Source organism: Giraffa tippelskirchi, chromosome 6 (assembly GCF_054371585.1).
Source record: "Giraffa tippelskirchi isolate mGirTip1 chromosome 6, T2T-mGirTip1v1.2.pri, whole genome shotgun sequence".
NCBI classification, from domain to species: domain Eukaryota; kingdom Metazoa; phylum Chordata; class Mammalia; order Artiodactyla; family Giraffidae; genus Giraffa; species Giraffa tippelskirchi.
In genome coordinates, this window is record NC_137280.1 from 80,020,371 (window position 1) to 80,043,333 (window position 22,963).

General features: G+C 40.0%; 1 protein-coding gene across 3 annotated transcripts in view; it reads left to right on the plus strand.

The window, feature by feature from the left end:
- RNF130 (ring finger protein 130) overlaps positions 1 to 22,963 on the plus strand; it is a 189,167-nt gene that overhangs the window by 139,674 nt on the left and 26,530 nt on the right. For 2 of the 3 annotated variants that reach the window (XM_081497598.1, XM_081497599.1), the window contains one exon: positions 6,685 to 6,874. The exons of the other annotated variant lie outside the window; for it this stretch is intronic. In XM_081497598.1, the coding sequence (XP_081353724.1) occupies positions 6,685 to 6,700 (16 nt within the window). In that variant the 3' untranslated portion in view covers positions 6,701 to 6,874. Of the gene's footprint in view, positions 1 to 6,684; positions 6,875 to 22,963 lie in introns of those variants that run through there. 3 annotated transcript variants of the gene reach the window in all.

Sequence of the window (22,963 nt, forward strand, 5' to 3'; positions counted from 1 at the left end):
AAGATCTGTGGCCAAATATAAAAGCAGGGGTATGGAACCCAGGCAGATCCAGGCCTCCATGGGTTCATGGATTGCTGCTCTCCTGGGGTTGAAAGCACTCTGCCTCCCTCACCACACTCTATGTTCACCCAGGGCTTGATGCTAGTGGCTTAACTCAGAAGTTAATCAAAAGTCCATGTATCTGGGGTCACCACCTTCTATTGTGATGAAATACTATATAAGTACTCAATCATGACTAATTGTGCTTTACTTTTTTAATACTATAAACAGATCTAGTGAATTTTGAAACTTGACAAATATAAACAGGATAGTAGGCAAAGAAGCAAATAAATGCATGATAAATGTATTTTTATATATTAGCTTCCCAAACATTTGTTGTGCCTGAGTAATCCTCTGAGGAGGCCTTACAATTAGCTGAGAAAAGAAGAGAAGTGAAAGGCAAGGGAGAAAAGGAAAGATATACCCATTTGAATGCAGAGTTTCAAAGAAGAGCAGGAAGAGATAAGAAAGCTATCTTAAGTGAACAATGCAAAGAAATAGAGGAAAGCAACAGAATGGGAAAGACTAGAGATCTCTTCAAGAAAATTAGAGATACCAAGGGAACATTTCATGCAGAGATGGGCACAGTACAGAACAGAAACAGTATAAACCTAACAGAAGCAGAAGATACTAAGACAAAGTGGCAGGAATATACAGAAGAACTATACAAAAAAGATCTTCATGACCCAGATAACCATGGTGGTGTGATCACTCACCTAGAGCCAGACATCGCAGAGTATGAAGTCAAGTGGGCCTTTGGAAGCATCTCTAAAAACAAAGCTAATGGAGGTGTTGGAATTCCAGCTGAGCTACTTCAAATCCTAAAAGATGATGCTATTAAAGCACTGCACTCAATATGCTAGCAAATTTGGAAAATTTTGGAAAACTCAGCTGTGGCCACAGGACTGGAAAGGGCCAGTTTTCATTCCAATCCCAAAGAAAGGCAATGCCAAAAAATGTTCAGACTACCACACAACTGCACTCATTTCACAGGCTAGTAAGCTCCAAATCCTTCAAGATAGACTTCAACAGTACATGAACCGAGAACTTGCAGATGTACAAGTTGGATTTAGAAAAGGCAAAGGAACCGGAGATCAAATTGCCAACATCCATTGGATCATAGAAGAAACAAGGGAATTCCAGAAAAACTTATGCTTCATTGACTACACTAAAGCCTTTTGACTGTGTGGATCACAACAAACTGTAAAAAATTCTTAAAGAGATGGGAATACCAGACCACCTTACCTGCCTCCTGAGAAACCTGTATGCAGGTCAAGAAGCAACAGTTAGAACTGGAAATGAAACGATGAACTGGTTCAAATTGGGAAAGGAGTACATGAAGGCTGTATATTGTCACCTTGCTTATTTGACTTCTATGCAGAGTACATTATAGGAAATGCCAGGCTGGATGAATCACAAGCTGGAATCAAGATTTTTGGGAGAAATATCAACAGCCTCAGATATGCAGATGATACCACTCTAATGGCAGAAAGCAAAGAAAAACTAAAGAGCCTCTTAATGAAAGTGAAAGAGGAGAGTGAAAAAACTAGCTTAAAACTCAACATTCAAAAAACTAAGACTGTGGCATCTGGTCCCATCACTGCATGGCAAATAGATAGGGAAAAATTGGAAACAGTGACAGACTTCATTTTCTTTGGCTCCAAAATCACTGGAGACAGTGACTGCAGCCGTGAAATTAAAAAATGCTTGCTACTTGGAAGGAAAGCTATGACAAACCTAGACAGCATGTTAAAAAGCATACATCACTTTGCCAACAAAGGTCCCATATAGTTAAAGCTATGGTTTTTCCAGTAGTCATGTACAGATGTAAGAGTTGGACCATGAAGGCTCAGCACCGAAGAATTGATGCTTTCGAACTGTGATGCTGGAGAAGGCTCTTGAGAGTCCCTTGGACTGCAAGGAGATCAAACCAGTCAATCCTAAAGGGAAATCAACCCTGAATATTTATTGGAAGGACTGATACTGAAGCTAAATCTCAAATACTTTGGTCACCTGATAGGAAGAACAAATTCATTGGAAAAGATCCTGATGCTAGGAAAGACTGAGGACAGGAGGAGAAGGAGGGGACAGGATGAGACGGTTGGATGGCATCATCGACTCAACGGACATGAATTTGAGCAAGCTCCGGGAGATAGTGAAGGACAGGGAAGCCTGCCGTGCTGCAGTCCATGGGTTGCAAAAGTCAGACACAACTGAGTGACTGAACAACAAGTTATATTCAACTTCAATTCCCAAAGTATGTTTTCTACTACGTTTTGTTATTTAAGTAAACCTTGTTAAATCTCAACGTTTACCAGCTTACGTTTACATAAATCTATTTTTCCCTCAACATAAGAAAAGTAAATATTTATTTGAAATGTTTTTATTTGAGGAGTAAGTTATAAGATGTGGATGATGTAGGAGAGAGTTTGAGTTGACTGGGCAGTTCAGCTAGGTATTCTCTATAGCTCTTTCTTAGTTCCTAGATTCTGATGCATAGAAATCATGTTCTGAGATTTGCAGAGGGGTATAGACTAGCATTTACAATTCAGACAGTTTCGGCAGGAGGAAATGAATCTGATGTGCTTGACTTGATGAAAGAACTGGAGCAATTTGAAATCCTGTAGCATGATTGAAGACCAAGAAGTCCTAGCTCTGCAGCAAGTCCATTGGGCTTCAGTGTTCTTTTTGAGCTGTCTGTCCTCCTCTGAGTTGTAGTGGTAGAAATATATAGGCCAGGTCAAAGGAATTGCTGTTTCTGTTTTACTCTCTACTAAGAGGATTGGGGGCAGGAGGAGAGGGGAACAACAGAGGATGAGATGGCTGGATGGCATCACTGACTCGATGGACATGAGCTTGGGAAAACTCCAGGAGTTGGTGATGGACAGGGAGGCCTGGCATGCTGCTATTCATGGGATCGCAAAGAGTCGGACATGACTGAGCGACTGAACTGAGCTGAAGAGTATTTCAGTATTTCTGAATTGTTTTGCTCAAGCTCTTTAAGAGGAACATTGACACATTTCAATATAAAAGAATCTGAAAACTTAATCATTTCATACTTTGGGGATATTTACCTTAGAAAAGAGGAGACTGAGGTGATGAAAGAGGTGTTCTCAAGTATTTGGAGGACTTTCAAAGGTGAGGATAGCTACTGTTTATTGTGTGCCTACCAAGATCTTACTCCTTTGTGGGACTGTTATTACCCACATTGCCCCCAGTTAATACTTGTAATAGTCCCATGGTGACTAACCAGTGCTTACAGAGGGTAATACTTCCTATGTAGCTCTGGAGACATCTACAGGGAGGTAGGTTTCCATTTAATGTAAGAACTTCCTGCCATTAAGAATTGTCCCTCCGTGAAAATGAGCTGTCTTAAAAGCTTGTGAGCTTGCCAGGAGTTGCTTATTCAGACAGAAACTACAAGGCAGGAGCTGTTCGGAGGCAGATCTTGAGTCAGATAGAAGTTCTAAGACTCCTAGTTCCCAGAGTTCCTCTTGAATTGTCTGTCCTGAATGATCCCTTCCTAGGAGAGATCAAAACCCAAGGAGAGGGGTCTGGGTCTCAGCTGGCTACCCCTTATAGAATCTTTAGGGTCAAACAATGTTTTTAAAACTTTTTAAAATCATCTCCTACTGTTAGAAACACATTTTCTTTTGTGACCCAGTACTCCCACATGTATGACTGAAACAGAAGTTCCACAGTTTTCCTTATTACATACAGTATTTTTCTTCCTACATACAGATCTTTTCTTCTCTGTGGTTTCTTGTTGTTAATATGGGTCACGAACTCCTGCATTGATTTTACAATTTGTTGCTAGGTTGCAGCCTGCAATTTGAGAAACACTGAGCTGAAGAATTTAGAATTTTTGGTTCTCAACCTGATAGCTTTTTTTTTTTTTTTTTGACTGTGCTAGGTCTTGGTTACTGTGTGCAGGCTTTCTCTAGTTGCAGCAAGTGGGGGCTACTCTGACTGTGGTACACAGGCTACTTCTTGCAGTGGCTTTTCTTGTGGCAGAGCATAGGCTTTAGGGTGCCCAGGCTTCAGTAGTTGTGGATCCCAGGCTCTAGAGCACAGGCTCAGTAGTTGAGGTGCACAGACTTAGTTGCACATGGAATCTTCCCAGGCCGGGAATCAAACCCGTGTCCCCTGCATTGGCACGCAGATTCTTTCTTTCTTTTTTAATTCTTTTATTTTGCTCTTCCCAGCATCACCTGAGATCTACATTTTTTACATTGGAAAAGACCCTGTTGCTGGGAAGGATTGAGGGCAGGAGGAGAAGGGGACAATAGAGGATGAGATAGTTGGATGGCATCACCGACTCAGTGGACATGAGTATGAGCAAGCTCTGGGAGATGGTAAAGGACAGAGAAGCCTGGTGTGCTGCAGGCCATGGGGTTGCAAGGAGTTGGACACGACTTAGTGACTAAACAACAGCACCACATTCCTTTGATGCCAAGGTTGTGGATTCACTTTACATTCTTGGCAGGCACATTCTTAACCATCTGGAAAGTCCTCAGCCTAATAACTTGCTCACACTGGCACACATATCTGATTGTTTATTTTACTGAGACAGCTTTTTTTGTAGGAATGTCAGCAAATACTTGTCCCCAGCTTGACCATGAGTACTCTTCTTTCTTTTAGCATTTAGTTCTCCTTTTAGCCACAGTGAGCCCGAGATACATACACAAAGAAGTAACCTGAGGCCCACAGGGGCTGAGTGACCTCTAAGAGATGCCATAGGATGAAGGGCCTGGGATTCCAGCCAGTACTTCTGGTCCAACTCTTTACACTGCTCTTTTTTGACTACTCCAGAGGGCCATTTAAGGGTTCCAAATAATATTGAAAAAGATTGAAATTTGGTTGAAAAAGATAAATTTGGTTTTCTAAAAACTTAGTGACAAAAAAAGATTAAAGCAGCAGAACCTTTGATTGGGCTTCTGTCTTGTCTTTGTCGGTCTTTTTATTTTTCAGAAGTGCCTTTAATGTTTGGCTTCATCGGGTTTTTTTTAATTACTTACATGTGTCAGTCATTCAGTTGTGTCCAACTCTTTGCGACTCCATATACCGTAGCCCACCTGGCTCCTCTGTCCATGGAATTCTCCACACAAGCATACTGGAGTGAGTTGCCATTCCCTTCTCCAGGGTATCTTCCCAACCTGGGATTGAACCTGGGTCTCCTGCATTGCAGGCAGATTCCTTACTGTCTGAACCACCAGGGAAGCCCCATAATTACTTAGAAAGGCAGCAAAAAAGTAAGTTTAAAAATCTTGACTCACCCATTTAAAGTCCCTATGCCTACTGAGGAAATATTATAAAAGCAATGTGTTGTATTAAATATGAACTGTAATAAGCAAGTGTAGAGCCTCATTCACAGTTTCTGTGAATGACCCTAACCCTAACCCTTCCATTCATGAGGCACCATCTCCCCAGTGCTTGAGGCACCAGGCTTGCCCTGCAGGAGCCCTGGGGTAACAGGCTGCAGCACTCAGGGCTCTGTACTCAGTGCTGTACCTGCGGCCAGGGCAGTGTGGCATGAGTACCACACAGACGCGGAGGATCTCCCGCTCCTCCCCTGAGGGAGGCGAAAAGGCTTCCTGCAGGAAGTGACTTAGAAACCAGGCCAGGCATAATTAAAACAAAGGGGAGGAAAAAGCAGGGTAGGTTCAAGGAGTTGTGTGGTTTGATGTGTCTTCTGTAGTTGATGGTGGAAGTAGGCAGACTATGGAATTTGGACTGTTGTGTTTTTTTTTTTTTTTGTAACCAACAGGTGATGTCTAAGGCTTTTCAGTAAAAATAAAATTGCTAATGACTGAGAAATTGCTTTGGCATGGTAGAGACTGGAAGCAAGAAGGTGGGTTAGGTAAAAATACGGAGCTGAAGAAGAAGGTCAGGACGATGGGGAAGAGATAAAACAGGAAATGCTGGAGAGCTGTATGATGACCAGAGAGTAAGTGATTTGGATCCAGAGTGTGGATCTGGAACTCAACAGGTAGAAAAGAGAGCCGAACTGAAGATACATTACAGAGAAACCAGAGCAATGAACCAGACTCGAGAAGGGTTGAGGAAGCTAGAGCAGTCCCACACTGCCAGGCCACAGAGGGACAACATTAGCCTGAAGGTAATGGAGGAAACTTCAGATGTCAGGTACCTTCAGGCACCTGGTTTAGGGGGAGACACACACAAAATACACGCGCATAAAATCTGGGAGTTCCTGTAAGGAAGCCTTATATCCCTGGGAGTCCATACTCCTCAAATCTTATTTCAAAATAAATAAAGACATGTTTATTTTAAAGACAGCAGCTACAGATCTCAGGGCCATTTAGAACATGCATTCAAACCAGGAAAAGTTGTAAATTGTATAATTGTCCCCACATTTTTTAAACAAAATGCTATTAACCTGTACTTTCCCCTGCCTTCCTTTTGGAAGTACTAACACACTTTTAAGTGACTGAGCCACTTAACCTCAGATCTGAAGCTGCTGAGTTCAGGAAATGCTGATGGCTTACTGGCTTAACCAAACTACTCTGGGAAATACTTGGGGACAACCCAGCCCACCATTCAGTTAGAATTACTTTCTATTTTAAAAATTTGACAAATACCCTTTAACTAATTCTTGACCTCTCTTTTTCTCCTTTTATTCCATAGGGTAGAATGGTTTTGAAGAAGGAAAAACACTGCTTTCTGACTGATTGCCTTGAAGGAAAAAAGAACCTATTTTTGTGCATCATTTACCAATCATGCCACACAAGCATTTATTTTTAGTACATTTTATTTTTTCATAAAATTGCTAATGCCAAAGCTTTGTATTAAAATAAATAAATAATAAAATTAAAAAGCTGTGTCGTCAAGTATTATTCAACCACTTGTGTTTGGAAGGCTGATTGGGAGATCACATACCCATTTCATTTGTGTATGTTTCAGAGACAGAACGTGCTCATACTCTCCAGGGGAGGAACAGCGATGCTATTTCTTTTGATATTTTTACATTGATATTTTACGTTTGATATTTTACATTTGATATTTTTATTTTTCCTGCAGTTTCCAGATAGGACTCAAGTGTGGGGACATACTGTGTAGCGATGCCCCCTCGGGCCCTGAAATGAGTTATTCCATTTTATTTTCTTCAAGATCGCCATTCACTCTCTGATACTTTCTTATTCCTTTATTTATGATTGATCTGCCTCCTCCAGCTTGTCAGCTCCACAGCCACAGGGACATTCAACTGTGTTTCTTCCCACTGTATATCTAGCACCTAGTATAGTGCTTTGCACATAGTAAGTGCTCAATAAATATTTGGTGAGATGAAAGGAGTGTACAAAAAATTTTCTGAAATCCATGCTGTTTAGTAATAAATCTGTCCAAGATTTTTTTTTACCTGGTGTATGCAGTATTCTGTGCAGGGGAGGGTGTGCTGTGCTGAATCTCTGTTGCTGCACGCTGGCTTTCTCTGGTCGTGGTGAGCAGGGACTCATCGTTGCTTGGTTTCTCTTGATGCAGAGCCCAGGCTCTAGATCTCAGGCTCAGTAGCTGTGGCCCACGGCTTAGTTGCTCTGCAGCATGTGGAATCTTCCTGCATCAGGGATCAAACTTGTGTCCCCTGTTTTGGCTGGCAAATTCTTAACCATTGGACCACCAGGGAACTCCTGAATTCTTTTAGAAACAGTAAATTCTAAAGTTGGATGAGAATAATTTTACCTGTGTAAATGTAACTTTTTTGCATTATTTGTAAGGAAGCTGTTGAAATATTTTGTTATATGACTCAATATGATAAACTTGAAGGGATTATCAGTATGGGTAGATGTTTTGAGCAGTCAGTTCCCAACCTTTCCCCTCAACATACCTCAGTTGAGAGTATTCCCATTAGTAACAGGCCCACTAGAGCAGTCATACTTACATCAGTAGGGGGCTGAAGATTCTTTTTTTCATTAAGATATAATTCACATACCATGAAATTTACACTTTTAAAGGTAAGCTATTTCAGTGGTTTTTTAGCATATTCACAAAGTTGTACAACCATCACAACTGTCTTAATTCCAGAACATTTTTATCATCCCAGAAAGAAGCCTCATACCCTTTCACCCCTGCCAGCCAGAAACCATTAATCTACTCTGTCTCTAAGGATTTGCCTGTTCTAGACATTTTGTATAAATAGAATCATTCAATATGTGGCCTTTTGTGTTTGGGTTCTGTCACTTCCTGCAGTGTTTCAAAGTTCACCCATTTGCTGCTGCTGCTGCTAAGTCACCTCAGTCGTGTCCGACTCTGTGCGATCCCTTAGATTGCAGCCCAGCAGGCTCCGCCGCCCTGGGATTCTCTAGGCAAGAACACTGGAGTGGGTTGCCATTTCCTTCTCCAATGCATGAAAGTGAAAAGTGAAAGTGAAGTCACTCAGTCGTGTCCGACTCTTGGCGACCCCATGGACTGCAGCCTACCAGGCTCCTCCATCCATGGGATTTTCCAGACAAGAGTACTGGAGTGGGTATCAATATTTTGTTCTTTTTTGTAACTGAATAATATTCCATTGTGTGAAAGTGTTAGTTGCTCAGTCATGTCCAACACTTTGCGACCCGGTGGACTATAGCCTGCCAGGCTCCTCTGTCCATGGAATTGTCCAGGCAAGAGTACTGGAGTGGGTTGCCATTTCCTTCTCCAGGATGAAACCTGGCGTTCCTGCATTGCAAGCAGGGCCACCAAAAAAGCCCCATTTCATTGTGTGGATAGATAGATAGCTAGATAGATACTGCATTTTGTTCATCCATCCACTGATGGATGTTGTGGGTTGTTTTCCACATTCTGTCTTTTATGAATGGTTGTATGAATATGTGTACTCAAATTTTCGTGTGAATGTATCTTTAATTTTCATGGATATATCCCTAGGAGTAGAATTGCTGGAGTATATGTTAACTCTAAGTTTAACTTGTTGAAAAACAACCAGACTGATCTCCAGGCAGCTGCACAGTTCCACTTATCTGCCAGCAATATACAGGTGTTTCCAGTTTCTCTGCATCCTCACCAGTGCACATTTTCGTTTTTCTAAAAAATTTTGCCATGTCTGTTGGGTTTGCAGTGACACCTCGTTGTGACTTTGATTTGCATTTTTCTCCCTGGCAAGAATACTAGAGAGTCCCACGAACAGAGGAGCCTAGCAGGCTGCAGTCCGTAGGGTCTCAGAGTCGGAGACAACTGAAGCGACTGAGCACGCACGCAGGAAAAATTCTAAGGACATTAAACATCTCTCATGTGCCTGTTGGCTGCTTGAATATCTTCTTTGGAGAAATGTCTGTTCAAGTCCTTTGCCCATTTTTGATTGAATTATTTGTCTTTTTGTTATTGCATTCTAAGAGTTCTTTATAAAAGCCAGATCCTAGGCCCTTATCAGGCTTCCCTGGTGGCTCAGTTGGTAAAGAATCCACCTGCCATGTGGGAGACTGGGTTCCATCCCTGGGTTGGGAAGATCCCCTGGAGGAGGGCATGGCAACCCACTCCAGTATTCTTGCCTGGAGAATCCCATGGACAGAGGAGCCTGGCAGGCTACAGTCCATGGGGTCAGAAAGAGTCAGACACGACTGAGTGACTAAGCACAGGCCCTTATCAAATATATGATTTGCAGACATTTTTCTCATGTAAATACTCTATTCACTTTCTTGATAGTATCTTTTGAAGTACAAGTTTTTTTCTTTTGGGGGTTTTCTGTGGGGAACTCCAGTCTATTTTTTGTTTGGTTTGTGTTTTGGGAGTCATATCTAAGAAACCATTGCCTAATTCAAGGTCACAGAGACTTCCAAGAGTGTTATAGTTTTAGCTCTTATATTTAGTTCTCTCATCCTTTTTGAGTTAATATATATATGATGTGAGGTAGAGGTCCAACTTTTTTTTTTTTGCATGTTGGATATTTATTGTCCCAGTACCATTTGTTGAAGAGCTTATTCTTTTTTCGCAGATGAATAGTCTAGGCACTCTTGTCAAAAGTCAGTTAAGCATAATATATGAATTTATTTCTGGACTCTGAGTTCTATTTTATTGGTCCCTATGTCTGTCCTTGTGCCAGGATCACATGGTATTGATTATTGTTACTTTGTAGTAAGTTAGAAATTGGGAAGTGTGAGTCCTCCAACTTGGTTTTCTTTTTTCCCAAGATTGTTTTGGCTTTTCAGAACATTGCATTTCCTTGCATTTTCATATAAATTTACAACAGTTTTTAATATCTGCCCCCCCCAAAAAAAACTACCTGGGGTGTTGATAGGGATTACCTTGAATTTGTAAGTCATTTTCAGGTAGTAGAGTCATCTTAGCAACATTTATTCTTGCAACCTTGCTAAACTCATTTACTAGCGCTAATAGTTTTTCAGTGGATGCCTTAGAATTTTCTATGTACAAGATTGTATCATCTTCAAAGAGAGATTGTTTTACTTCTTCATTTCCAGTCAGGCTGCCTTTTATTTCATTTTCTTGTTTAATTGCTCTTGGCTAGAGGCTTCATTATCGGAATGTTGAGTAGAAGTGGTACAAGCAGACATCCACGTTTTGTTCCTGATCTTAAGGGAAAAGCTTTCACCCTGTCACCATTGAGTATGATGTTAGCCATGGGATTTTCGTTGATGTCCTTCTATCAGGTTGAAAAGTTCCCTGTTGCTTCTAGCTTGTTGAATGTTTTTATCATAAACAAGTTTACTTTTTCTATGCCTGTTAAGATGACTGTGTGGTTTTTGTCTTTTATTCTATTAATATGGCATATTATATTAATTGATTTTCATATGTTGAACCAACCTTACATTCCTGAGATAAATCCCAGTTGGTCGTAATGGGATTATGTTTTTATAAGTTTCAGGATTCAAGTTGCTAGTATTTTGCTGAGGATTTTTGTGTCTACATTCACTGAGGGCTATTGATCTGTAATTTTCTTGTGATGTCTTTCTCTGACTTGGTATCAGTGTGATGCTAGCCTTAATTACGAAGTGTTTCCTTCTTTTTTGTTTTTTGAAAGCATTTGAAAAGAATTGGTGTTAATTCTTTTTTTTTTTAAATAAATTTATTTCTTTTAGTTGGGGGCTAATTACTTTACAATATTGTAGTAGTTTTTGCCATACATTGACATGAATCAGCCATGGGTTTACATGCGTTCCCCCTCTTGGATCCCCCTCCCACCTCCCTCCCGATCCCATCCCTCTGGGTCATCCCATTGCCCCAGCCCTGAGCATTTGTCTCATGCATCAAACATGGAATGGTGTTCTGTTTCACATATGATAATATACATGTTTCAGTGCTATTCTCCCAGAACGTCCCATCCTCACCTTCTCCCTCAGAGTCCATAAGACTGTTCTATGCATTTGTGTCTCTCATTCTGTCTCGCATATAGGGTTATCATTGCCATTTTTCAAATTCCATATATATGCAGTAGTATACTGTATTGGTGTTTTTCTTTTTGGCTTACTTCACTCTGTATAATGGGCTCCAGTTTCATCCATCTCAATAGAACCGATTCAAATGTATTTTTTTTTAATGGCTGAGTAATATTCCATTGTGTATATGTACCACAGCTTCCTTATCCATTCGTCTGCTGATGGACATCTAGGTTGCTTCCATGTCCTGGCTATTGTAAACAGTGCTGCGATGAACATTGGGGTATACACGTCTCTTTCAATTCTGGTTTCCTCAGTGTGTATGCCCAGCAGTGGGATTGCTGGGTCATATGGCAGTTCTATTCCCAGTTTTTTTTAAGTTCTGTTCCCACTATGTTCTCCATAGTGGCTGTACTAGTTTGCATTCCCACCAGCAGTGTAAGAGGGTTCCCTTTTCTCCACACCCTCTCCAGCATTTATTGCTTGTAGACTTTTGGATAGCAGCCATTCTGACTGGTGTGAAATGGTACCTCATTGTGGTTTTGATTTGCATTTCTCTAATAATGAGTGATGTTGAGCATCTTTTCATGTGTTTGTTAGCCATCTGTATGTCTTCTTTGGAGAAATGTCTGTTTAGTTCTTTGGCCCATTTTTTGATTGGGTCGTTTATTTTTCTGGAATTCAGCTGCAGGAGTTGCTTGTATATTTTTGAGATTAATTGTTTGTCTGTTGCTTCGTTTGCTATTATTTTCTCCCATTCTGAAGGCTGTCTTTTCACCTTGCTTATAGTTTCCTTTGTTGTGCAAAAGCTTTTATTTTAATTAGGTCCCATTTGTTTATTTTTGCCCTTATTTCCAACATTCTGGGAGGTGGGTCATGGAGGATCCTGCTGTGATTTATGTCAGAGAGTGTTTTGCCTATGTTTTCCTCAAGGAGTTTTATAGTTTTTGGTCTTACGTTTAGATCTTTAATCCATTTTGAGTTTATTTTTGTGTATGGTGTTAGAAAGTGTTCTAGTTTCATTCTTTGCCAAGTGGTTGACCAGTTTTCCCAGCACCACTTATTAAAGAGATTGTCTTTTCTCCATTGTATATTCTTGCCTCCTTTGACGAAGATAAGGTGTCCATAGGTGCGTGGGTTTCTCTCTGGGCTTTCTATTTTGTTCCATTGATCTATATTTCTATCTTTGTGCCAGTACCATACTGTCTTGATGACTGTGGCTTTGTAGTAGAGCCTGAAGTCAGGCAGGTTGATTCCTCCAGTTCCATTCTTCTTTCTCAAGATGGCTTTGGCTATTTGAGGTTTCTTATATTTCCATACAAATTGTGAAATGATTTGTTCTAGTTCTGTGAAAAATACCATTGGTAGCTTGATAGGGATTGCATTGAATCTATAGATTGCTTTGGGTAGTATACTCATTTTCACTATACTAATTCTTCCAATGGTGTTAATTCTTAACTGGTAGAATTCACTGGTAAAGCCACCTGGTCATGGTCTTTCCTTTGTGGGAAGTTTTTTGATTACTGATATGCTCTCTTTTAGGCCTATTCAGGTGTTCTATTTCTAGTTAAGGCAGTTTCAGTAATTTGTGTCTCTGTAGGAATTTGTCCATTTCACCTAGGTTATCTGATTACCTGGCATAGAGTTGTCCATAAGATTGCCTTATAATCCTTTTTATTTCTTCAATGTTGATAGCAATGTCTCCTCTTTCATTTCTCATTTTAGTAACTCGAGTTCTTTTTTGCCTGGTCAAAAGCATATGCACTTAACATTTATGCATGCTTTAGCTAGTTATGCCTAGCTAAAGGTTTGTAAATTTTGATCTTTTCAAGGAACCAACTTTTGGTTTTATTGCTTTGTCTATTTTTCTACTCTATTTTATTAATTTTCACTCACATCTTTATTTTCTCCTTTCTGCTTACTTTGGGTTTAATTTTTTCTTAAAGTGAAGATTATGTTATTGATTTCAAGTCTTTCTATTTTAATATAAACATTTTAGCTATAAATTTCTCTGAAGCCCAGTTTCACCCATCCATAAGTTTTGGTATGGTTTGGTTTTATATCATTCATCTTAAGAATATTTTCTAGTTTCCATTATGGTTTTTCTTTTGACCCATTGGCTATTTAGGAATATGTTGTTTAAATCCCACATACTTAGTAATTCCCCAAATTTCCTTCTGTTGTAGAGTTCTAACTTCTTTCCATTGTGGTTGGAGAACATATTTTGTATGATTTCAATCATTTTAAGTTTATTGAGGCTTGTTTTCTAACCTAACATACGGTCTGTCCTGTAGAATGTTCCATATACAGTTGAGAAGAATGTATGTTTTGCTGTTCCTGGGTGGAGTGCTCTATAGATGTCTGTTAGGTCTGGTTGGTAAACAGTTTTATTCAAATCTTCTGTTTCCTTCTTCATCTTCTATCTAGTTCTGTCAATTATCAAAAGTAAGGCATTAAAGTCTCCATTGAATATTGTTGAATTGTTTATTTCTCCCTTTGATTGTGCCTGGTTTTGCTTCATGTGTTTGAGGGCTCTGATGTTAAGTGCATATATGGAGGTAAAAGATTTTTAACAGCTGCACAGATTATTCATTGAATCTTTTTTGTTCATTGAGATTCACTGGTTCAGTGGTCCTCCTGATATTTCTAGCTAACTCTAAATACTAGAGTGTGTTTGTTGAGTGTGTTTCACCTTACCCTCTAGAATGGGCTCTGTTGCTTTGACATTTTCCTCAATACCTACAAAATGGTTTTCACTTAGTATTTTCATAAATCAATAGTATAGTTTCTCCCCACCTACCTTTATCCAGTGGACATCAAATGAACTCTTCCCTCTCCTCTGTTTCCCATTTATGGTGAATTATCTTCCCTCATCAACAGTTGGAAGATGTAGGACTGTTTAATCCCAGTGTTACTGTTTTATTACTGTACCTTCACCCTTTTCACATTATTTCAAGTTCTAGCAGAGAGTAGGACTAAAAAAAAGTAGTGCTATTTTGGCCAAATATAAAATTTTTACAAAAGCTAAGAAATAAAATGAGTGAATTAGTAGGATATGGCTGTCCATTAATCTTAAAGGAGATTTTTCATCATCCATTGAAATTTGAACCTGCTGTATTGTGGCTTTGAGATTTAACTGACATCATCAATTTTTTACGTCTCAGTTATTCATGGTCTCAGTGCTTTTTTTTAAAGCATGGGATCTATTACTTAGAACCAGAGTTAGAATTAGCATCAAAATGCAATTGCTTATTCTTTATGGGCAGGGTGCTATCAACTAAGAAATCAGCTTTATGAATTAAAACAATATGAAATTGAATAATTTCTTGTTTACTGTTTAAAAAATTATTGAGTGATCAGAGATTAATATGGAATAAATGTGGCATTTCAGAGTTTTTAAACTGTTCTTGGACAAACTTTTGTAATGTGTGAGGTGTGGGTGGTTTTGTTTTTCATACACACACACATAGTATTTTTCAAGAGTATTTTATTTCAAGCCTTAGTGTTTATAATAGACCAAAAGTTGGTAAGAATTTGGTCCAAAGAGCCTCCAACAGAAATGCAGCTTACTTGATCCAACCCAACAACTTCAGTCCTGAAGAAATTAAATCTGATTTCTCTTTGGCCAGCTGGGTTGTAACTTTAAACTTTTTAGTAGTTGAGAAAAAAAATCCTGAGGGTTCCTTGACTTTTTCTCTACCAAATTATTTGGTTATTCTAAATTCCTTATCAAGACAGTTTAAGAATAGAACTTAATGGCAACAAACTATACAGAGAATCCAGTTGAAATAGAAACTGTCATTCTAGATCTCTGCTGTGAATCCGGACAGGAGAAGACTTAACAATAGCTAGCAGTTCAGATCACAGGACGTGCCGAATACCATGCTGAATGGTTTAGATGCATTATAATTTTCATCCTGGCAGCATCCAGTGAAAGAAAGTATAGCTCTTTTTTCTCTTAGAAATTTTTCTCTTTAAGAAACGGCAGCATAGAGGTCAAGTGGCCAAGATCACTCACCTATTAAGTGGCAAAGTCAGAAATGAGACCCTGGCAACCCCGGGTCATTGTTCCTAGCTGCTGACCCCCTGTTAATCCATAATAACACAATGACAATAGCTAACCTATAGTGCTCACTATGTGACAGGCACTCTTTTAAATATTTTGTGTATGTTAACTTATTTAAACCTTGCAACAATCCTGTTATTAACCCCATTTTACAGATGAGGAAACAAGCTTAGAGAAATCCAATAACTTGCCAAGGTTAAAATGTTAGTATGCAGTTGCAGCTAGACCAGTGCAGACAGTCTGTGTCCGGCATCTGTGGGCTAACCCTTTTTCTGTTTTTGTCACTTAGAGAAGCTTGCCAAGTGGAAGGCAGACTACAGGGCATGATGACCACTGGACCCATGTGTGCAAAGTAAGAAAGGCTGAAAAGTGTGATGGGCCTGGATTTGAGACACAAGCAGAATTGATGAGAGAGGCTTTCTCAAGCCAGATGGTGATGCTCTGCACGGAGCTTGGGCTTTTCAATGGGGAGAGCATGAAAAAGTTTGTGCATTTTAGAAGGTGTGAATTAGATGCAGCCTGGCTCCTGAAGTTAAAATAATGAGGTCACTAAAGAAAGGAGCTTAAGTTGCGGTATAGAACACTCAGTTCAGTTCAGTCGCTCAGTCGTGTCCGACTCTTTGTGACCCCATGAATTGCAGCACGCCAGGCCTCCCTGTCCATCACCAACTCCCGGACTTTACCCAAACCCATGTCCATCAAGTCGGTGATGCCATCCAAGCATCTCATCCTCTGTCGTCCCCTTCTCCTCCTGCCCTCAATCTTTCCCGGCATCAGGGTCTTTTCCAATGAGTCAGCTCTTCACATCAGGTGGCCAAAGTATTGGAGTTTCAGCTTCAACATCAGTCCTTCCAATGAACACCCGGGACTGATCTCCTTTAGGATGGACTGGTTGGATCTCCTTGCAGTCTAGGGGACTCTCAAGAGTCTTCTCCAACACCACAGTTAAAAAGCACCAATTCTTTGGCACTCAGCATTTTTTATAGTCCAACTCTTACATCCATAAAGGACTACTGGAAAAACCATAGCCTTGACTAGACGGACCTTTGTTGACAAAATAATGTCTCTGCTTTTTAATATGCTGTCTAGTTGGTCATAACTTTCTTTCCAAAGTGTCTTTTAATTTCATGGCTGCAGTCACCATCTGCAGTGATTTTGAAGCCCAAAAAAATAAAATCAGCCACTGTTTCCACTGTTTCCCCATCTATTTGCCATGAAGTGATGGGACCGGATGCCATGATCTTTGTTTTCTGAATGTTGAACTTTAAGCCAATTTTTTCACTCTCCTCTTTCACTTTCATCAAGAGGCTCTTTAGTTCTTCTTCACTTTCTGCCATAAGGGTGGTGTCATCTGCATATCTGAGGTTATTGATATTTCTCCCAGCAATCCTGATACCATCTTGTGCTTCCTCCAGCCCAACATTTCTCATGATGTACCCTGCATATAAGTTAAATTAGCATTACTAGCTTAGAAACAGCTAGCTGATAAGAAATGGGACGAAAACAGTTGAGTCAGTAATGTGGGGAAGATTCTAGAAGCGCCATATAAGTAAGGAGACCTCTAGGAAGAATTTACTCAGTACAGCAGAGCTTTATCAGTGTATTAATGCCCCCTCAACAGTACTGCTCAAAGAGAAGTTTTGAAATTGTCTTGGGGAAATACTTTCTTTACTGACCAGTTGGGAAAATACTTGCTTTACTGAGCAGTCTAAAAGCAGGTAGGACTTCCCTGTAGCTCAAACGGTAAAAAATCTGCCTGCAATGCAGGAGACCAGGGTTTGATCCCTGGCTTGGGAAGATCCTCTGGAGAAGGGAATGGCAGTCCACTCCAGTATTCTTGCCTGGAGAATTCCATGGCAGGGAAGCCCAGCAGGCTATAGTTCATGGGGTCGCAAAGAGTCAGACACGACTGAGCAACTAACACTGACACACACACTAAAAGCAGATGTAGGTATCAGGAGCTAGGGCAGCAGCTGAACCTGAGTTTGGCCTGAGTATAGATAGGGTAATGGCAAACCCACATGATGAAAAAATGCCCAGGATGGGTGTGCTATATTGGCAGCAACAGCCTGGCCATTCTTTAATGAGGCTTCAGAAAACGGAGAAGAAATCTAGTAAATCTGTTAAAATTATTCAACTCCTTTACTCTTGTTTTCATTTTTTTAAGGTCATACCTTGTAAGTTTTTCATGAAAGTTCTTTTTGGGGAAGGTGTCAGGTGGTCTTTCTCATCCTGACTGGGGAAGCTAAGGCACCACTGCCCTCTGCCTCAAGGGGGCGCCTGCCCCTTCAGGCTGCCACCAACGCTCAGGGAGGGGTTGGGTGCTTGGCCAGAGGTGGGCCCACCCTGACCCTTCCTCCAAAAGGCTTCTTTCTTCATAACCTCCACACAAGCACACTGCCACACGTGACTGAAACAAGAACAGCTTACACACACGGACAATGAAGAATCATTCAGAAATCAAGGTGCAAGTGATTTCATTCTTTTTTAACCTTTTATTTTGTATTGGGGTATAGTCAATTAACAAACAGTGTTGTGATAGTTTCAGGCAAATAGCAAAGGGACTCAGCCATACATATACCTGTATCCATTCTCCCCCAAACTCCCCTCCACATCCAGGCTGGCATGTAACATTGTGCTAGTACAGTAGGTCCTTGCTGGTTATCCATTTTAAATATGCCAGTGTGCACATTTCCATCCAAAATTCTGTAGCTATCCCTTCCCCCCATCCTTCTCCCAGCAACCATAAACTCCTTCTCAAAGTCTGTGAGTCGGTTTTGTAAGCAAGTTCATTTGTATCATGTCTTCATAGATTCCACATAAAACAGATATGATATTTCTCATTCTCTGATTTACTTCACTCAGTGTGACACTCTTGGTCCATCCATGTTGCTGCAAATGACATTATTCTTTTTAATGTCTGAGTAATATTCCATTGTATGTATGTACCACATCTTCTTTATCCATTCCTCTGTTGATGGACATTTAGGTTGCTTCCATGTCTTGGCTACTTTAAACAGTGCTGCAGTGAACATTGGGATGCCTGTATCTTTTCGGATCATGTTTTTCTCTGGATATATGCCTAGGAGGGTCATATGGTAGCTCTATTTTTAGTTTTTTAAGGAACCTCCATACTGTTCTCCATAGAGACTGTTCCAATATACATTCCCACCAACAGTGTAGGTGGGTTCCCTTCTTTCCACACCCTCTCCAGCATTTATTGTTTGTGGATTTACAAATGATTTCATTTTTCTTATGTCCCCAAAAAGAGAGTTTTCCAGGATTTTGCTTCTGGTCACACACATATCATAACTATAACATAGGGAAGGTGTATCTTAGAGGGTAGGGGTAGTTTATAAAGGCAAAAAAAGTATCGCTCATATTACATTTGGAAAAACCTCTCAAATCCCAGTGACATGCTGACAAGGGATACAGAAGATTGCAGCTTACTGAAGAAGCCTCAGAGTCGTAGACTCCTGTCACTCTCCCAGCAGGGCAGATACTCCTGGTGTGGGGTGACAGGCTGACTCATCCCACGATTTAAGTGTTCTCTCTTCCCCCTTTCTCTTCTGGCATTTTTTGTTGAGTGAGTATAAACACAAGTTGCAACTCAGGCTCCCACTCTCTAAGCTGGGCTGGAATCCTCTTCAACAGAAGTATTCATGTGCATTCTAGGACAGACCAAAAAGGTCACAGCAGCAGAAAATAGTATTTAGGTTCCTGTCCAGGAACACTGATAAGCTTTGGTTGAAACAATTTGAATTTTATTGACCTTCTGACTACTTGACCAGCTAAGTTAACTGAAACACCCAAGGCGCATCTCCTCGGTGCCATGGACTGATGGGATCCACACATTGAAATATGTAGTCAGGCAACTGAGGTGTGAATCCCAGGCCAGCCCCTTCCTGCCTGGGTAAGTCACTTAGCCTCTTGCAGCCTCAGTTCTCAGCAGGGGAATGGAAGTTACAGTAGCCACACGGGGCTGTGAGAAACAGATCTGTGAAGGTGCCTGGCATATCGTGTCACCCAGCAATGTGTGTTTCTTCCTTCCTTGTATGGAAAGATGGACTGATCCATAAAAGTCCTTCCTAGTATTGGTAACAGGAAGGCCTTGCTCAGGCATCCTTCAGACCAGGAAAGGCCCCACACTCCTGAGGTTTTAGGACTGGTCTGTTCCATGCTTGGGTCCATCAGGCGCCACTGCCTCTCCCTCATGTCCACCCATGGTCATCTTCATCAAGAAACAGGGGTCCCAGGTCCAGGTAGGAACTCATACAGCCCTTAGAAAGGTCTCTAAAAGCTGTCTCACTTGCAGCAATGATCCCTGTTTTACACGAGGAAAGCTTTATGTGAAAATTCTGATCATTTGTCATTTTTCAACAGGTACAGCCACCATTAAACCTGGAGCTTTGCTGCTTATGAGCAGATATTTGCATCTGTTCTAGAAATGGGGCCCACTGTTAGACTAGAAATGACACAGATAAAATAGGAGAGACGGGAACTGGGGAGGCAATTGTAGTAGCCCTCATCCACAGAGCCAGGCGCTGTAAGCAGGTAGCCTCGCTCCAAGTGAACTCTTGATGCCTCCCGGTGAGGAAGACTTGAGCATTGACTAATTTCTTTAAGAAGACACAAGATAAAGTTTGTAGATTACATTGTTACATTATAGGAATACAAAGTTTCCACAGTGAAAGGGATTCTCAAAATTTGCCAGGTCCTCTTAGTTACTTTGTAGTCTGACTTACAGCACTGAGTGCTGAAAACTTGTGCCTTCACTATGTTCTTTTTTTAATTTTTTGAAAGAGAAGTAGTAGGAATATTGTATTTTTTAAATCCAAGTTGTTACCAGGATCTTTGTAGAGGCCTTGGGAAGTTTTTGAAGTTTAATTTCAAAATTTTTATAGCCTCAGAAAAACTATACCTTCTCATTTTCTATTGCCATTTCTTATGCAGCATAAGAAACGAATCAGTTGATGGTGTTGCAACTAAGGATCTTTAAATTTCTGTTAAATACTTTTTGCAGTTTGATCATAATTATATTCTAAGTTATGTTTTAAGAGTACAAAACTGAAAGAAACTTCATTTTGGATTCAGATTTACCTGTATTCAACTTCTAGCTTTATGATTCTGAGCAAGTTTTTTAATCTCTCTGAGCCTTAGTTTCCCTCTCTATGAAATAAGAATAACTTATCTATCTTGTTGGCTTGTTATGAAATTGTATATAAATGTTTTTTTTCCTTTTATCCCCTTTCTCTTGTACTTAGAAATCATCTTAAATTATTTTTCTAAATAAATATGTACTTGGCTTTTAAAAAGCCGAAATAGTACAGAAGGGTATAAGGTGAAAACTGCATCTCCCTGCCACCTTGACCCAGTGCCCCAGGCCTCATCCAGAGGTTTCTGTTGCCTACATGTACAGTCCCAGAGAGACTTCATGCAGATAGAAGCATATTCCTTCACATGTACCTTTTTAAGACAGTTATTAGCATCATATATGCCTTGTCCGACCCTCCAAAAATCTCTCCTACACATAGTTTTAAATATATTATCTATCGGTCACTGATCTATTAATTTACCTTTAGCCCTGTGCTTCAGTCGTGTCTGACTCTTTGCGACCCTATGGACTGTAGCTCCTCTGTCCATGGGATTCTCCAGGCATGAATACTGCAGTGGGTTGCCATGCCCTCCCCAGGGGATCTTCCCACCTTTAGCCCTAAAGGGGGAAAAAAAATACATTTCTAGGGCTTTCTGCCAAACAAAAGAATTCCTACCTTACTTATATCCACAAAAGAGAGTTACATGACAAATTAGCATAGAATGTTTCAAAAATTAAATGTTAAAATCCCCAAAGAAACCTTTACACCTTTGAAGTCCAGAAATCTTAGAACAGACTTGCAGATACTTTCGCAAGATGCTCTCATGGTTTCATTTGTAAGCAATTAGGACTTACACTTTTGTGAATGTTTCCTGTCTTCATTTTAACACTTGTGGTGTCCCCTAAATGACTACAGGATTCTGTTTCATTTTTGCATCTGCATCAACTATTCCTTAACTATCCAAATTACTTTTTACAAAAGCTTGCAATGTCAAGGCTGTTTGCTAGAACTGAATCAGAAAACGTATACTTAAAATTTGAGACCAAGAATATAGGAAACAATAGATTATCCAGAAAAGAAACACAGACCATGATACACTTCTCCCCCAATATTTGGAGATTATACCACATCAGTGCATATAGATCTAACTGCTTCATTTTCTTTAATATGAAAAAAATGCATTGTGTATTGAATCAGTTCTCAATTGATGAACATTTCAGTTACTTAAAATCTTCATAATCTTTATGAATGTCATATAACTGCCAAAAATCAATGATAAATAGAAATAGCAAGTGGTTTAATTTCTGGCTTTTTCATTATTTATTAGTGTAAAGGCCCTCTTTATTTCATGCTGAAATAGTTCCAAGTTAAAATTATTTAAACACTAGTCTCAAGCACAATCTCGAAAATGACAGATGATTTCTGTTCATTTCCAAGGCAAACCATTCAATGTCATAGTAATCCAAGTCTATGCCCCAACCACTAATGCTGAAGAAGCTGAACAGTTCTATGAAGATCTACAAGACCTTCTAGAACTAACTAAAAAGATGTCCTAAAAAAAAAAAATGTCCTTTTTATAATAGGGGACTGGAATGCAAAAGTAGGAAGTAAGGAGATACCTGGAGTAACAGGCAAGTTTGGCCTTGGATTACAAAATGAAGTAGGGCAAAGGCTAACAGAGTTTTGCCAAGAGAACTCACTGGTCATAGCAAACACCCTCTTCCAACAACACAAGAGACGACTCTACACATGGATATCACCAGATGGTCAATACTGAAATCAGATGGATTATATTCTTTGCAGCCAAAGATGGAGAAGCTCTATACAGTTGGTAAAAACTAGACAAGGAGCTGATTGTGGCTCAGATCATGAACTCCTTATTGCAAAAATAAGACTCAAATTGAATAAAGTAGGAGAAACCACTAGGCCCTTCAAGTATAACCTAAATCAAATCTCTTAATATTATACAGTGGAAGTGACAAATAGATTCCAGGGATTAGATCTGATAGATAGACTGCCAAAAGCACTATGGATGGAGGTTCGTGACATTATACAGGAGGCAGTGATCAAAAGCACCCCCAAGAAAAAGAAACGCAAAAGGGCAAAATAGTTGTCTGAGGAGGCCTTACAAATAACTCAGAAAAAAAAGAGAAGCTAAAGGCAAAGGAGAAAACAAAAGATACACCCATCTGAATGCAGAATTCTAAAGAAGAGCAAAGAAAGATAAGACAACCTTCCTAAGTGATTGGTGCAAAACTATAGAGGAAAATAATAGAAAGACTAGAAATCTCTTCAAGAAAATTTGAGATACCAAGGGAACGTTTCATGCAGAGATGGGCACAATAAAGGATAGAAACAATATGGACCTAACAGAAGCAGAAGATGCTAAGAGGTGGCAAGAATACACAGAAGAACTATACAAA